Source organism: Calonectris borealis, chromosome 16 (genome assembly GCF_964195595.1).
Source record: "Calonectris borealis chromosome 16, bCalBor7.hap1.2, whole genome shotgun sequence".
Lineage (NCBI taxonomy): Eukaryota > Metazoa > Chordata > Aves > Procellariiformes > Procellariidae > Calonectris > Calonectris borealis.
The window spans coordinates 7,606,984-7,622,061 of record NC_134327.1 but is presented as its reverse complement, the minus strand read 5'-3'; the positions used below and the strand labels follow the sequence as shown (position 1 = coordinate 7,622,061).

The 15,078-nt window shown below is 40.9% G+C and overlaps 1 protein-coding gene across 2 annotated transcripts in view; it reads right to left on the bottom strand.

Moving 5' to 3' along the window:
- The window catches only part of NOMO2 (NODAL modulator 2), a 29,952-nt gene extending 15,261 nt beyond the window's left edge, over positions 1 to 14,691 (bottom strand). The window contains exons 1-18 of one of the 2 annotated variants that reach the window (XM_075165087.1): positions 14,516 to 14,691; positions 14,009 to 14,098; positions 12,778 to 12,823; positions 12,246 to 12,346; positions 12,022 to 12,128; positions 11,768 to 11,840; positions 11,343 to 11,495; positions 10,037 to 10,174; positions 9,162 to 9,251; positions 8,432 to 8,537; positions 7,868 to 8,018; positions 5,867 to 6,044; positions 4,956 to 5,097; positions 3,881 to 4,012; positions 2,962 to 3,098; positions 2,598 to 2,685; positions 1,623 to 1,686; positions 414 to 509 (exon numbers count right to left, since the gene is read on the bottom strand). In XM_075165087.1, coding sequence (XP_075021188.1) covers positions 414 to 509; positions 1,623 to 1,686; positions 2,598 to 2,685; positions 2,962 to 3,098; positions 3,881 to 4,012; positions 4,956 to 5,097; positions 5,867 to 6,044; positions 7,868 to 8,018; positions 8,432 to 8,537; positions 9,162 to 9,251; positions 10,037 to 10,174; positions 11,343 to 11,495; positions 11,768 to 11,840; positions 12,022 to 12,128; positions 12,246 to 12,346; positions 12,778 to 12,823; positions 14,009 to 14,098; positions 14,516 to 14,647 — 2,024 coding nt within the window. In that variant the 5' untranslated portion in view covers positions 14,648 to 14,691. Of the gene's footprint in view, positions 1 to 413; positions 510 to 1,622; positions 1,687 to 2,597; positions 2,686 to 2,961; positions 3,099 to 3,880; positions 4,013 to 4,955; positions 5,098 to 5,866; positions 6,045 to 7,867; positions 8,019 to 8,431; positions 8,538 to 9,161; positions 9,252 to 10,036; positions 10,175 to 11,342; positions 11,496 to 11,767; positions 11,841 to 12,021; positions 12,129 to 12,245; positions 12,347 to 12,777; positions 12,824 to 14,008; positions 14,099 to 14,515 lie in introns of those variants that run through there. The other variant, XM_075165088.1, reaches the window with a different exon arrangement.
- Between the last annotated feature and the right edge of the window lie 387 nt (positions 14,692 to 15,078).

Genomic DNA, 15,078 nt, shown 5'->3' with positions numbered 1-15,078 from the left:
TAACAATGCTCTAAAGCAGCAGATTCTCATTCTGAGGAAACAAAAAAGGAAAAAAATAGATGCCAGTGCTAAAGAGCTCAGACCTAAGCTAAAACAATACCCTCTGAATTCTGAAATTTCAGTTCATTAAAGTGTATAAAACTCAAAAAATCGTTCCTTTTTACCATGACACACAAGTAGAAAGGGGCTATATTGAAATGAAGTGACAATGGTCAAAATGAGGGCTGGGAATTATTTATCCATCTACAAAGAACTCAAAGCACAGCTTAGCATAAAAACCTTTTGCAGTCTAGAGTTGGATGCCATCCCCTTAGAAAGCAGCCACTGCGGTATTAAAACCAGAGTAAAACTTTATGAGAGAGATGTCTTTTTTTCTTCCCCTTTTTGTAGCCCTAAGATTTCTTTGTTCTTACTTAATGGTAATAGTCACATCCATCAGTTTATCTGTTACAATCGTGCCAAGGACATGGTGTCGAACTGCAGTGAGCGTCAGTATACTAGGAGAGGACCTGTAAATCAAAGTAACAAAGAGATGAATTCAAGGTCCCCCTCCTAAAGAAAATAACCAAATCTTATTTAGCAGAGTTTGTGCTCCCTTCCCTAAGGTTGAAGTGCTTTATAAAAGATGATGTACAAATGACACAGCAAAGCTGTAGTGCTGAGATGATAGCATATTGGAAAGGGAGGATTTTCCAGCTCTGAACTCCAAACCACTGCATGACATTGGCCAAATCAATTCCTTCCTTTGTGCCTCCTGCTTCCTCTCAAACTAAAGCTGATTTAATTGATTTCATATGTACAATCCCTTTACACACAGCAGAAGGACACTCAAAAGTTTGTCACATTAGACATATTTCACCAAAATGCCCCAAGTCTAATAGTGCTTTGCTACCAAAAGAGGGTTTCTGCTTCTACCCATTCACTCACTTTGTGCCGGCTCTCATGTTTAGCACATCTCTCTTTGAAGTACTTTTCATCCACTAACACAGCAGAAAAGAGTCAGATTTTAATGCTGAATTCGTTTTCTGCCATGTTAATGAATTAGAAGTAGTCTGGGAGCAGAAATCCTCTCTTTGGCGGCAAAGAGCCATTAAGCACGTTGCCAGACCATAACCTAGAAATAACTAGTAAAACATGACTGACTTAGGAAGATCAGCACTGCTTACTTGTGATTAGGGTGAATATTTATTCAGCTTGCAAAAACTGGGGTGAACAGAATCAAATCACCACAGAGTCATGGCACTAGGGACATACAACGGTGGTATATGCCTCCTAGTAAACTTATTATCCCATCTTTTGCATTTCGACTCTCACAAGTGATCAACAGTTTCCACTGAAATCTCTCTGCTTTGTTACAAAGCAAAACCAATATTAGACAGAAGGCTGACAAAAATATCCATTTCAAGCAGGAAAAGCACCTTTAAAGCCTATCATTAGTTGATTTTTTTTTTTAAGACTAGAAAGGGCAAAACCACATCTGATACACTTTGCTAAAGCTTCCCTCTATTGGTTAGAGACAGTCATAGCAACACATCCTGAATCGCTGAAAGAAAGCAGCTGCAGAAGGAAGCTTTATGAAAGCATACTGATAGGCATAAGATCAAAACAGATTTTGCTCTTACGTGTCGTAAGTGTAATACTCATGTTCAAACTGGTGGCAGGAACGCGGGGTCACTTCATATACACCTGTAAAGATTAAGTGAAAGAACGATTCGCTGAAAAAATTCAAGTTTACTGTGTTGGCTGAATTCTCAAAATCACATGAGACCTGAGGTATAGAAACAATTACAAAATTTGACTATATATCTACTGCCTTTCACACAGACACTTGTAAATTAATTCACCTCTGTTCAGCCATAGATCACTATTGGAAGCTGCGCAGTGTTTCTAACGTACACTTATACAAAACACAATTAGGCATCACTACAGATAAACATAATTACAAACACAACAAACCAAACAAGCTCAGAAGTAACCTATTACAGTCCCGTAGCTGATACCCTTTGACTGATTACAGAACCATTTTATTATTGTATTGTGAATGAGACCGCTGGCTCTAAGGATGAAATGTTCAAAGCTGAAAACTGAATCAAAACCAAACGTATTTGTTAACTGTTTTGCTAACGGGCCATAACAGAGAATTAGCTCTAAGACATGAAAAAGAGGAAAAAAAAAACAAACTAATTTTAAAACATTGTTTTTTCCTGTTATAGATAATCCTGTGGTACTTTTAACAGGTATCCCTCAAGAATCCTGTATTGAAATGAAACTTCTATTTGTCAGTTACATTCTAATGTGACCCATAGGAACAAAATTATTTTAACATGCTCTTCATTCATCAAAGATCAAAGCCCTTCACCGAGTCCAAAAAAAAAAAAAAATTTTACTTCTCAATCTATATTTAGGTGAAGGACTAAATAGTAGGAGAATTCAAAAACTTAGAACAGAGCATTTATATACACATGTCAATAAAACAATGCCTCTCAGAAACCTCAGAAACCACAACAGTTTGGTTTTGTTTTTTTTTTTTAAATTCCCAGCAGTATTAGTTGACTGGTTCTTTTTCGTTTTTTAAACTAACATTTTAGAGCTGTTACCTGGCTTTGAAAGACAGAATCTATTAACTCCTTTGGACAGGTTATAAACACCAACGTTCTCTGGTCCATTTCCATCCTGATAAAATTCCTGTGAAGCCACAACACAATTCACTATTTGTAACTACCAAACAACAAAATGAAAACAGTATTTGCCTAAAGATACATTAATGCTTCTCTTTTATAGCAGCTAACAACACAAATCCATTTTACCAAATCTAAGAGACAAATCTAAAGCACTCTAAACATCAATGTTGCTGTGCTATATGACTCCCTAGAGACATGAGAAAGCCTTGATTCGAAGCATAATCCAACCTAGCTACACAAGTTCATTAAAAAAATACAAGGACGTTTGTTACCTACATACCAGTGTAATTGCATGAGAAAGAGAACACCTCAGCATATATCCAGTCTGCCTGAATTCTACTCCCGAAACATCTTCCTCCATGACTTCCAACTCCAAAGACTTATTCTTCCAGCACCAGTCTTCATGTACAATGCTTACTAGAATACACATCACATAAAGCATTTTAGTAATGTAAAACTGTGTGAATAAGGGCAGGGTGGTATAAAAAAAGCTTGTATCATTAACTTCCCTGACAATAATCTTCAAAGCCAGATATACAATGACTGTAGCAACAGACCTGGCTCACAGCACTGCAGCATCACCAGGAATCCAGCACATCTCATAACAGAAAAGGAATTATAAAAAGGAATAATGAAGTCTGCAGAACCTTCCAGGGTGACCAATGTGCACTACCATTGTGATAGCCAAAGAAGCCTAGCAGACATCAGAACGTAACTCCAATTTCACCTGGAGGAAAGATGTTCTGACTCATGTATAAAAAGAGCAGTCTGTATATACTCCTTCTATACCTTTCCCTGGAAAACAATTTATTTTCATAGTAGGCGAAGGCAGGCTGGCCAAAACACATATTGCTCTTAGGAGAGGTACTCTGGAAGCAGAAGAACTAGGGTGGGCCCCTGTTCTTAGGCTTGGGACAAGTCAGTTCATGATAAAGCCCTTTTTTCTCACACCAGCCATGTAGACCCTAAAACTTAGGGGAGCAGTTACCGGTAAGCTGACAAAGACAAACGGGTTAAACATACAAGATTAAGAAAACTTGCTGCACTGTTATGTAGTATTTTTCCAGATTCTCTCAAGTTTCAGAACTAGTTGCATGTTGGGCATACTGTAAATAGTATCCACAATAACAGAAGTATACAGATTAAGTCACAAATTTAGTGATTGAGGTAACACTTCAATCAGCTCCCCATAATCCTACCTTTGTATCTGCCAGGTAGCACATTTTCAAATGTGAAGGCCACCGAGTCCATGTTTCCAGAGAGCTGTAGGTTGCGTTTTTCACCCTGGCGGCTCACAGACTGTAATGTCATCATCAGATCACCACAAGCATCTGTGCAGAAAAGACAGCAGAAAATGAGACTGCATTCTGGCTTGCCAGCTTGGCCTCCAAAACCCCCACTCCAAGTGAGCTTCACGTGTACCAAGATTAAAATGATTACTCTCTTCCAGTAGAGAACATTTCCAATTAGAACTCTTACTCTTATTTCTTAAGCACATGTTTACCAGTGCTTTTTTGCATTCTTCAGGAAGTTTGAGACTGTTAATCATATTCTTTTATCTAACGGCAAGTAACAGCCAGAGGCCAACATTAAATGCCTCGGTCCACCTTGCTCTGCAGAGACTACAGGGCCCAGAAAACACCTGACAGACAGAAAACCAAGTGCAGAGATGATTTAGAGAGGAAAAAGGAAGGGGTGAAAATGACAAAAGTCGAGCTCCAATCACCATCTGCTGAAATCAGTGGGTAACCAAGGAAAATAGCAGGAAAGAGGACCTTAGACTAAAATAAAGACAAAAAGCTTATGAAAGAAAAGAGATTGCAAGCTTCTGTTAACAGTCTGAGCCTCTATCCTACAGGTTTTCACATGCACTGCTTTTTTTTTTTTTTTTAAAAAATGTCTTTTTTGCCTCCAGTACTTCTCTGATTGATGTACAGTATCCCTAATGTCAGCCAGGAGCACTTTCTTCCAGAACTTACCCACCTTCTGACGAAGGCAAACAGGTCATAATTCCTTCCTGAGGAAGGAATTGCTTATTCCTAGCAAGTATTAAAAATAGGTACCTAACTTCACTCCAAACTTTATTAAGGTACCTTATTAGGCTGTAAGGTCTCCCAAAAAAAGAGCCGCTTTACCTTTGTGCTGGAAGTTAATTCACTTACCTGCTGATGGGGCTAACCACAGCAAATGTCTTGATCTAAACAGTACTCATTCACACACGCAGTGCTAAAGTTCTCTGTTCCCGTTTCCACTTCACTTTCAAAATTGGCTTACCTAAACAAGAGATCTTCCCTGAGACAGACGCCAAAAACTGAGAGAAGGTCACATCCATTACTGGTCTGTCTGTAACAGTGACAGGGAACATTTTGGGTTTCAAAGCCAATCCTGCTCTGGTCTCAGCCTCTGGAATAATTACCTGTAGAGTACATGACATCAAGACATCACCAGTTTTTAAATACTGGTCCAAATACACCCACTCTGCTGAGTTCAATCCACTTATCAGAAATTAGAAAATTGAAATTTACTGTAAATCCCAGGCAAAGCAAAACCAGCCTCCCAAATATGCTTTTCAAAATTCTGTATTAAAAATCTTCCAAAGAACTGAAATAAAACTGAGCAAAAAATCCTCCAAACAGCTCAGTTTCAAAAGTCTGAGTGAATTTCACTTCAGGATGTACTGCTGGTTCTACATTAGGTTATTTCATTATTTATAAGGACAGTTAGAGGCCTTATAGCCATGCACTTCCTTATCTTTCAGCCTGCACCACCTCCCACAATGCAAAATTCATAGTGGTTGTGCTACAGGTTCTGCTGTGACCTATAATCTCAGGAACCATTTAAGCACCTGAGAAAGGTACACATTACATGTCTCACTCATAGGATAATATATTAAGATAAGAAGCGATCTAAGGGACATCACAACGAAGAGGAGAGAGAAATAAGAACTTTCAACCTCAATGGTCTGATCTCCTTTTAGCAAGTGTAAAGAACAAGGAGCACGGGAATCTCAGCTTATTAAGGAAAAAAAAAAAAAGGAAATAACTGCCATTGTTTAATTAGTGCAAACAGGAGAAAAGGACCAGGTAAATCTAAATTCAACTTCTCAAATTTTAGAAATTAAATGTTTAAAATCTTCTAAAACCTCGTAACAGTTCTACAATGAAGAAATGGAAGCTCATTCTTACCTGAACATTGTATGTACCCGATTTTGCTTTAAAACAAAATGCCCCGTGAGGGTCAGTTTCCGTTGTAACCAGAGATGCTTTGTCCTTGCCTTGAGGCATCATGGTTACCTTGTATTTACTAATCTGTTTGACTGTGTCAGGGAAACGAGTTACTGAGATCTGGCCACACACGCTGAATCTGTTAAATAAAAGCCAGCCATCAGAATACATATCTTGATTTGACAAAGCTCATAAAAAAGTACTTGTTTCAAAATTTCCTTGAAAAGTAAACCTCACTATGTTGACATACTAACACATGAATTGGAATGGATTTCTCCTGAAACAATGTTCACATCAAAGAGATACTATAAGCGAACACAGTGGAGCAAGCGCAAACTCATGTACTATAAATGGGATCTTTTATTTTACAGTGAAGTCACCATATTATGTTATGTTTTTATTTCCAAGCAACTTGCTTTGCTCTTGCCCCCCACCAACCCAATCACTTCAAGCTTTTTTTCTTCCTTTTTTTTTTTTTTTTTTTTTTTGGCTAAGCAGGCAATTGACTTAGCATTGCTATCCCTCAGTTTTTAAATGGTTTGAAATGTTTTGTGTCAAAGACCTCAAATATGATAGGTAATTCACTTGAACACAAGCCCAGTACACCTACGTTTGTGAAAACACAAGATAAGATGACAAATTAGAAGCTGTTAAGTTTTACTTTTCACCTTCAACAGTACAACATATTTAGTAACTGGAAAAACTGTAACTGATCATTTTACAGCACGCAGGTTTTTTTTTTCTAATTAGCTAGCTAAGACTGCATGAGCTAGTTGCCAATTGCCTCAGTAAATTCCTAGCTTTCACTTCTCCAGAAGGTTGCCACTATTTTGTCCTTCGGGAGAAGGTCCCGGACAGAGAACCATGCCCCTTTTGTCTTCCTCAGCTCACACTGTATCTCCCACCACTGCCTTACACTCCCAAAATCATCCTGTTACCATTATACAGGCTTATGCCCAGCACTCAAAGAATCACAAACAAGAGAAAGAAAATATATGTACATAAGACAACTATGACCTTGAGAGTGATTGTCCTGGTTTTGCCTGGGATAGAGTTAAATTTCTTCCTAGTGCTGTGTTTTGGATTTAGTATGAGAAGAATGTTGATAACACACTGATGTTTTCAGTTGTTGCTAAGTACCCTGTCAAGGACAGCTTCCACGCTACCAAGCAGAGGCTGGGAGGGAGCACAGCCAGGACAGCTGGCCCAGCTGGCCAACAGGGTATTCCATACCATGTGACGTCATGCTTAGTATATGAATGGTAGGCGTGATCCAGGAAGTAGCGATCACTACTTGGTTATCGGTCAGCGCAGGTGGTGAGCAATTGCATTGTGCATCACTCATTTTGCGTATTCTATCATTATCATCATTATTATTATTATTATTATTGTTTTCCCTTTTCTATTCTATTAAACTGTCTTTATCTCAACCCATGAGTTTTTCTCACTCTTACCCTCCCAATTCTCTCCCGGTCCCACCAGGGGGTGGGGGCGGGGAGTGAGCAAGCGGCTGCGTGGTGTTTCGCTGCCTGCCAGGTTAAACCATGACAGTGATGAATAACAAAAGAGGTTTGGTACAACAGCGCACCAGACAGTTACGTAACTCCACTCTTGCACAGAAGGAGGGTGTCTGAAGGGCAGCATCAGCAGCAGAAAGCCTCTCCGTTCCTTTCTTGGTTCACATACAGTTCTATAATTGCTCAATATACCCATGTCTTAGCGTCTTCATTTGCAAGGGAGAGGTTATTAAGAGGGCGCTCTAAATCTTTCCTAGTATGAGCAAGATACTGTGGACAAAACATTCCACTGCATTCATGCTGTCTTATCAACCTTGAATTCCTCGAGCAATATTTAGCTCCCGACAACAGTACACAAGTCTGGGCATGACATGGGAAAGGATCACCCATTTTTAAGACCTTGTCTGCATATAAATTACATTTTCATCATGACACCAGTACTTACCCTGTTGCAATGATGTTTGCTAGCTGAGGTGTATTTGGTGCAATCTTTACTGTAATAGTATCAAAGAAGAGATGTTCTTTCCTGGCATGAATTGTGTATGTACCTGTTGTTATGTTCTCAAGGCGGAAAGAGCCATCAGCTTTTGTTTTTACTGTAACAAGAAAGTCAGAGCATGTCTTGACTGTCTACCCTTATATGTCAAAAGAGATAGAGGGCATCCACTGCTTTAGGCTATTTTTAATTTACATTGCACGGCAAAGAAACAATACTATGCTTTCTTACTAGACCAACCTTCATTTCTGTATTTCAAAGCACAATTTGGCATATGGTTGAAAGAAAATACAAGAATTTTTCTACAGCAAAACAAATGAACACCTAATACTCTCATCTAAGCAAGAAAATGCAAAATTAATTAACTGCATGAAAACCAGTTTAATATTTCAAATAAATTGCAACAGAAGTAGTGTATTATCCTGAAGGCTTAATTCCATCTTATACACTAGTCCTGTACTTAAGCTTAATACAGGCTTCCCTGTAGCAATAAAGACCAAGACTCCTGCATACCTTTAATCTGATTGTTCAGAGTCACAGTGGCATCGGCAACTCCTTCTCCTTCAGGACCATTCAACACCCTGCCTGTGACAGAGAAACCCATCACATGGAAAACAGGCTGAAATAGGAAAAAAGTTAACATTAATCTTTACTCAGTAAAAGCAAACACACATCTAAGCAATCAACACCGACTGTTTTCCCCACACACACATATAAAGGAAATTTCTTTCCAGCTTTAGGAAAAAAATTTACCAGCATAGTCACAATGAAAGTACATATCAATCTCCAGGCATACTGTTCCTCTAAGTACAGGAACAGATTCTCAATTTATCTGCATCAGAACAGTTCATAAGGCTCAAGTCACAGATCATAATGCCATTACACAAGGCACTCTGCAAACCGTACAAACTTACAGGCTCTTCTCCAGAGATCCGACAGTCTGAATGAGTAAATTTAAGCAATCTGAAAGATTATTGCCTGTTTGCAACATGCACATGAAAGTGAACATAGTAAACAGCTTTTTCCTATTTTGCTCCTTCCTACTAAAAGGGACTGAAGTGTAGAAACACAGCACGATGCCAGATATTGTCTTCTACTTGCTGTGCAAGAGGGTATACGTAACAAATGTCTTCAAACTTCTTACAAAAATGTTTTTCCATAATACACCTGCTTTCTGCTAAAATCAGTTATACTTTTACAGGAATGAATGGCACAAAAAGATTATTTCCTCTGAATGCCTTACCTCAATTTGTAAACTGTCATGCTCTACAAGGAAGTCCAATCTAGATGGAGCAACATCGAAGGTAATTCTCTCCCCTCTGTAGAATGGTATCTGAAAGAAGACACATCATTTTGACTCGTAAGAAGTTATGACGACAGAATTGTTTTCCTTTACCGTTTTCCGTGTCCTTAGCACCACCAGACATCTCTATGAAGGGCTGAATGGACTGCAAACTCCCTGGAAAAAATAACTCAGAGGGACGGAGACAAGAATAAAGGCAGTAATTCAAGACTGTTTAATGGAAACCATATAAGATTATCTGAAGAGACCGAAAAGTAACCCTCTACTCAGGATACAGCAAAGGTACTTGGATGTGCAAGAGCTTAGAGATAGAATGTATGATTGCTAGAAGGGTTAAAGGAATGAGAGAAGTTTGAATCCCACTTCTAGATCATGCAGACTGAAAAGGCAGAACAATCACTCTAGGCAGTGCACAGACAACCATGCTCCCACACTACCTGGACATAATAAAGAGAATGGGCAAAAAAGAAAACAGAGACCTTAAAGGAGATGAGGTGGCTGTAGTCAACAGAAACTTTCAGTCTCCCAGGAGCCTCTAGGTGTGGTTCTGTGACTAGCCAATATATCTGGATAATTCAGAGCCTGATTTGCAAATAAGTCCTTCCTCAGAAACCACACAACAGAGCCCTAACACAGCAACTGACTTCACTGTCCTATACTTTAGGTTGGAGGTTCCTCGTCCAATTATTTCATCCAATTCAAAATATTTCAACTATTTCTGTTTTAACAGCTACAGAGTTATGCATGATCTAGTTTAGAAAATGAAAGTTAACAACCCAATGGATAAACAAGCAATGAACTTTCTAGCTACTTACCACAGTGTATTTCCCACTTGGCAGAGAAAGAAAGGTGAAAGATCCATCTTCTTTTGATACAACATTGCACAAATAGGATAGAGACTCATCTCTTGGCTGGAATCCATCCACAGGAGAAATACTGCAGCCCACAACATCCTGTGGCAATAAATCCAATACAACTTTTTTCCCGTGGGAGAACAGAGAAAATAATTTCAGGGGGGATGTAGGAGGGTTCAAAATACTACACTGTGAATGAAGGATGGGAAGTACAAAACCGTTTTAGAGGCAAAGTTTGATAGCATGGCTTATAATTCATAGGTAAAAGAGGAAAAAACAACCAATAATCAACTTTATGGTAACAAAGACAGAAAACTGGGAAATTCAGCATCCCTCAGTACCCCAGAACTGCACTGCATGTCTTAACATTAATTGACTTCAGTTCTGTGGACAAGGTTAATATTACAGAACAGAGCTCTACTCTACATAACAAATCACAGAACATGACCAAATGTTTCACACTCATTTCATAACACACTTTTAAGGTGGCAATAGAAGCTGTTGAACTTTGTCTTCACATCACGAGGGCAAAGAGCAATTAAGATCTCATGCTGAAGACAAATTACAGCTACTGTACAGTGAATTTCAGGGCTTGTCTGGTAACACTTCGTGTCTTGTGCCAGAAGCTGGTCTTTCACCATGGAGGAGTGTCATCCTCACGAGGGAACACATTTACTAACCAACATTTAACATGCAAAAAGGTGTAACTGGAAAAACGGTCTTAAAATTGTAGCTCTTAACCCTGCTGACCCACAGGGAATGTATAGATCAATAACATGCTGTGAACCATATTATATTTTGCACTTCTTGCTTGCTTCAGTTCAGGTCTTAAGTCTTCTATGTCCCTGAACAGCCTGATTGTTGAGGAATCTGGTTGTTTGAAAACAATAATAAAGAGTTCAAAAGAGTTGAAATTAAAAGAATTTTTTAATTTCTTGTGTCCAAAAAATATGTAGACCTTAGGCCTCAATTTTGCCAACATTTAAACAGATAGCTATTGTGTTACACATCTGAGTAATTCCATGGAGGTCATGTGAAAACTCAGCATGTACACAAATGTTGTATTACAAGGGCCTTGTTGAAAAAAAAACACTCAAAAAACAAACAAAAAAATACAGCTTGAGGGGGTTGTACAGTTTATGTTTTCTGTAAGCCAAGCTCAACGAAGGACAGAGATGAGTAACAGGGCAATATGAATCTAGAAGCTATTTAGCTGCCTCTTATTTACGTCCATACTCATATTGAAAAGGTACTGATACACCATTACCTCTTTAGTGACTGAAGAAGAGAACAGGAGAAACATGACCCCTTTCATTGGTTCTCCATCACTCCTTACTGACCCAGAAACATTGTAGCCGGCAACAATCAGAGGGCTGGCAGCATAAGCATTAGAACTTGTCACCCGTACCACTGTGTTTGACTGAAACACAGAAACACACACATTTTCATCAAAAGTAGGCATTAGATCTCATTTACAGCACCTAAATAACAGCCAGTCATTCCCTGGCTGGCTCCACTCTCTCCAAACAGGACCTGCATGAGGCAGTTTCTTGACTACCTAAATCAAATTTATGAAAACTCCATTAACCTTGTCCACTCACAAAAACCCTTCCTCACACTAGTTGATCAAGGCAAGGTTTAGCAGATCCGCCCCCACTAAACAGGTAAACCAAAACTTTCGTAGGCTCTAACCTCTTTCAACATCCAGGTAGGATGAGATGCAAAGATTTCATATTCACCAGGAAGCACTTTAAAGAAAGCAAACCTGTAAGGCAAGAAAGGGGTTACATCTCTTCAGAAATAATCGCAAACATTTGTTTACAGAAAAACAATTCAGACTCTATACACGTTAGGAAAAAATATTTCAGAACTACTATAATCCCAGTCCATATGGCAGGATTGAAAGAATCTTGTGTAAATGAACAGTATGCACCACCCACACTCACTTTCCTCCAGGTTGTGTAATAGTGGCTTGTATGTTTATGTCACTGCCAGCATTTCGCAGTACAACCTGGACCCCAGCAGGACCTAATGCCTGACCTTTGCTGAGAACCTGTCAAAATGAAGAGAAACCAGAGTATAAATGGATAAAAATAACTTGCAGAGTTGAAGTAGAATGTTTTTATGAAGGTAGAATTAGCATAAGATGGAATAAATAAAGGAGTCTAACCTTTCCGTTCACAGAAAACCCTGTGAACACAAAGTTAATATCACCTCCCTTTGTGCAAATGTCATTAATGCCATCCACATGGATGTCTACACTGGTTGGTTCTGGAGGAGAAGAACAATGAAACAGCATGGTACGTAGTGAGGGAGCAATCATGAAGCAATTCTACTTTACAAAACTCTCACAGAAATGCATTAACTCAAGCACACAATTGTTGCTCTGGAAATCTTGCCTCAGCAAAGTTATAGCACCCACAAATCCTGATGTTGAAAATCCTCTTCTCCCCCCCCATTACGGCCATTTCTGTCAAAAACCCACATTGCTTCAAATCAGTTCATGCGTTACTTTGTCAGTGTCTACCTTACAGCTTTATTTTCCCTGGTACAGTAAGTACATTTTAGTTATTTAAACCATACAGCAAGGCTTATCTCTTTTGAAAAACGCCTGATTTTCCCTGCCAACTGCAAGTCAGAGATAGTTAAGTCCCACATTGCAGAAACACTGTCCTATTGTAAGAAGACGTATGAGCACTTACCGAAACTCCACCCTAGGGGAGGCTCAATTTTAAGAATGAAATCCCCCTAAAAATAAAAAAGCAATAACTGTCTTCACTGATCTAAATTCAATTTAGCTAAAGGATGAAAAAAAAAGTCAGAACACAAGCATCATGCTGCAGAGAGTAACACAAGTGTCCCAATCTCCTTTCCTCCTACCTAAGATACTCTGTTCAAAGAAGCAGCAATACCTACCCAGATGCTGGGCTCACATCCAGCCAGCTTAGAGCAAAAATTAAGTATCATCATGTTTATACCGCTTCCAGACCAAACCTGGCTCATGTTGAAGCAGCTCAGTGTTAGAAAGTGTTCAAATCTATCTCTACCTGCCCCAACAGATGTGCTCTAAATCAGCCTTTAGTATTTCCACTAGGAGGTCCTACTCAACCATTCTGCCCAAACAGGGGATAACAAGATTTCAATCCTTTTAAAAGCTCTGCACCAAAAGGGTATTAATCTACACAGAGATCCTCTTTAAAACAGTGGGCACCACATATGTTCTGCCACATATGTTCTGAAGTTCATGGCAAAGGAAAGTTCGTGGAAAGGTTCAAAGGCCTAAGAATGAAATCACTGAGATCAGAAAGCATCTTACATTCTTAGATTTGGAAGGGAAGGATTTCTTTCTGATTCCTAAGTTAATTAACTCTTTAAAAGAACAAAACACTTAGACCATCTGAGGGCAGCTTGTATTTAATTTGAATGTAAACATTTTTCCAGTCTAAATAGACATCAAACTTCTGATACATTCCCAGCTTCCTGCATCATTATTTTCTTAAGACATATCTGCAATTAGTCATTCAAGTTATTTTCAATTCAGTCATATCAAACACATTCTCATACAGATCTATTTTCATTTCTATAGGTAGATAACTGAAAGCTTTATCTGTTCTCTGTAGGAACATGTACTTTTTGTGAGTATTTGTAGAGCTGCTAGCACATGGCTGTTGGCAGTAACTCAGGCTCCCAATGCTGCAGTCATACAGACAAACAGCACAAATACAACACCGCAGCTGTTCTCATGATAATACTTAGCACCGAGAAATAAAATAGTTGCATTACAAAAAGAAACAATAGAAAGTTTAGTCCAAAACAAACTAAATAATGTCCTGATTCAAATGTTTCTCAAGTGGGTGTTGTTCTGACGTTTAATCTGCCAGCAGCTCCTGCCTCCAGCGTAGAGGCGGCAGCACTGGTATTTCAGTTTCTTACCTTATCATAGAGGGGAATCATGAAATACCCGTTGTTTGGAGCACAATCTGTCTGGTATTTCAGAGTACCATGCTTTGTATATAACTTAATCTAAAAGAAACAAACAGAAAAGACAAGAAGATATTTTACAAAACGTGAGCAAAGCTGGAACCAGGCATTCTCTAACCAAGCGCTTTTACACAGCTGCACCCGCGTGTCCCCAGGGGGTAACAGGGAAAAGGTTTATTGCAAGACGACTACAATCTGCCAGGCAAAGCCGGCAGAGTTCAGTCCCGGGCTCGGAAGAAAACGCTTGAAGGAGAGCCCCACTTCAGCCGAAACCACGCCGCAACCAGTGTCAACTCAAACAGCGGCCAGCGCCGCTGAAGCCACGCGGCGCAGCCAGACCCCCAGGCCGAGCCTTTACAGCCGGACAGAACGGGGTGCTCGGGCCGCCGGGCGCCCTCCCCGGCCTCGGCCGGCTGACGGGAGGGGACGGGAGGGCAGGGCAGGGGCGGCGGCGCCCACCTCGATCAGGGAGTAGTTGATCTCCACGTCGGACTTGACGAAGCCGCCGCAGCCCACGACGATGTCCTCGGAGCCCCGCACCAGGGCGCAGCAGAGCGCGCAGACCAGCGCCGCCGCCGCCCGGGCCCGCATCCCGCCGCCGCCTCCCTGACTCAGCGCCGCCGGCCGCGCTGCCGGAAGAGCCGAGCCGAGCCGGGCAGGGCCGGCGGGTGCTGCCCCCTGTCGGGCTGGCGGGCTGCGGGCTCGCTCCCCGCCGCAGGCTGTGCCGCCTCCGCCGCCAGCCCCCACAGCGCGCTGCGAAACGCGCACCGGGACCCTCCCCACTGCCTCCATGGGTCCCTCCCTGCGGAGTACCCCTACTTCGTTCGTGCCGCTCCCGTGTGATGCAACGCGCCGCTGCCCCCCGGCGAGGCGACACGGCGCCCCGCTGGCGACCCGCCTGCCCGCCAGGGCTGAGGCGAGGGAGAGGCGCGGGAGACCCCGGCCCCTGCCCCATCCCGCTGCCGGGGGCTCCGCTTCGGCGCGCTGCTGCCGCCGGGCTGCGCCAACCCAGACGCGTCCCC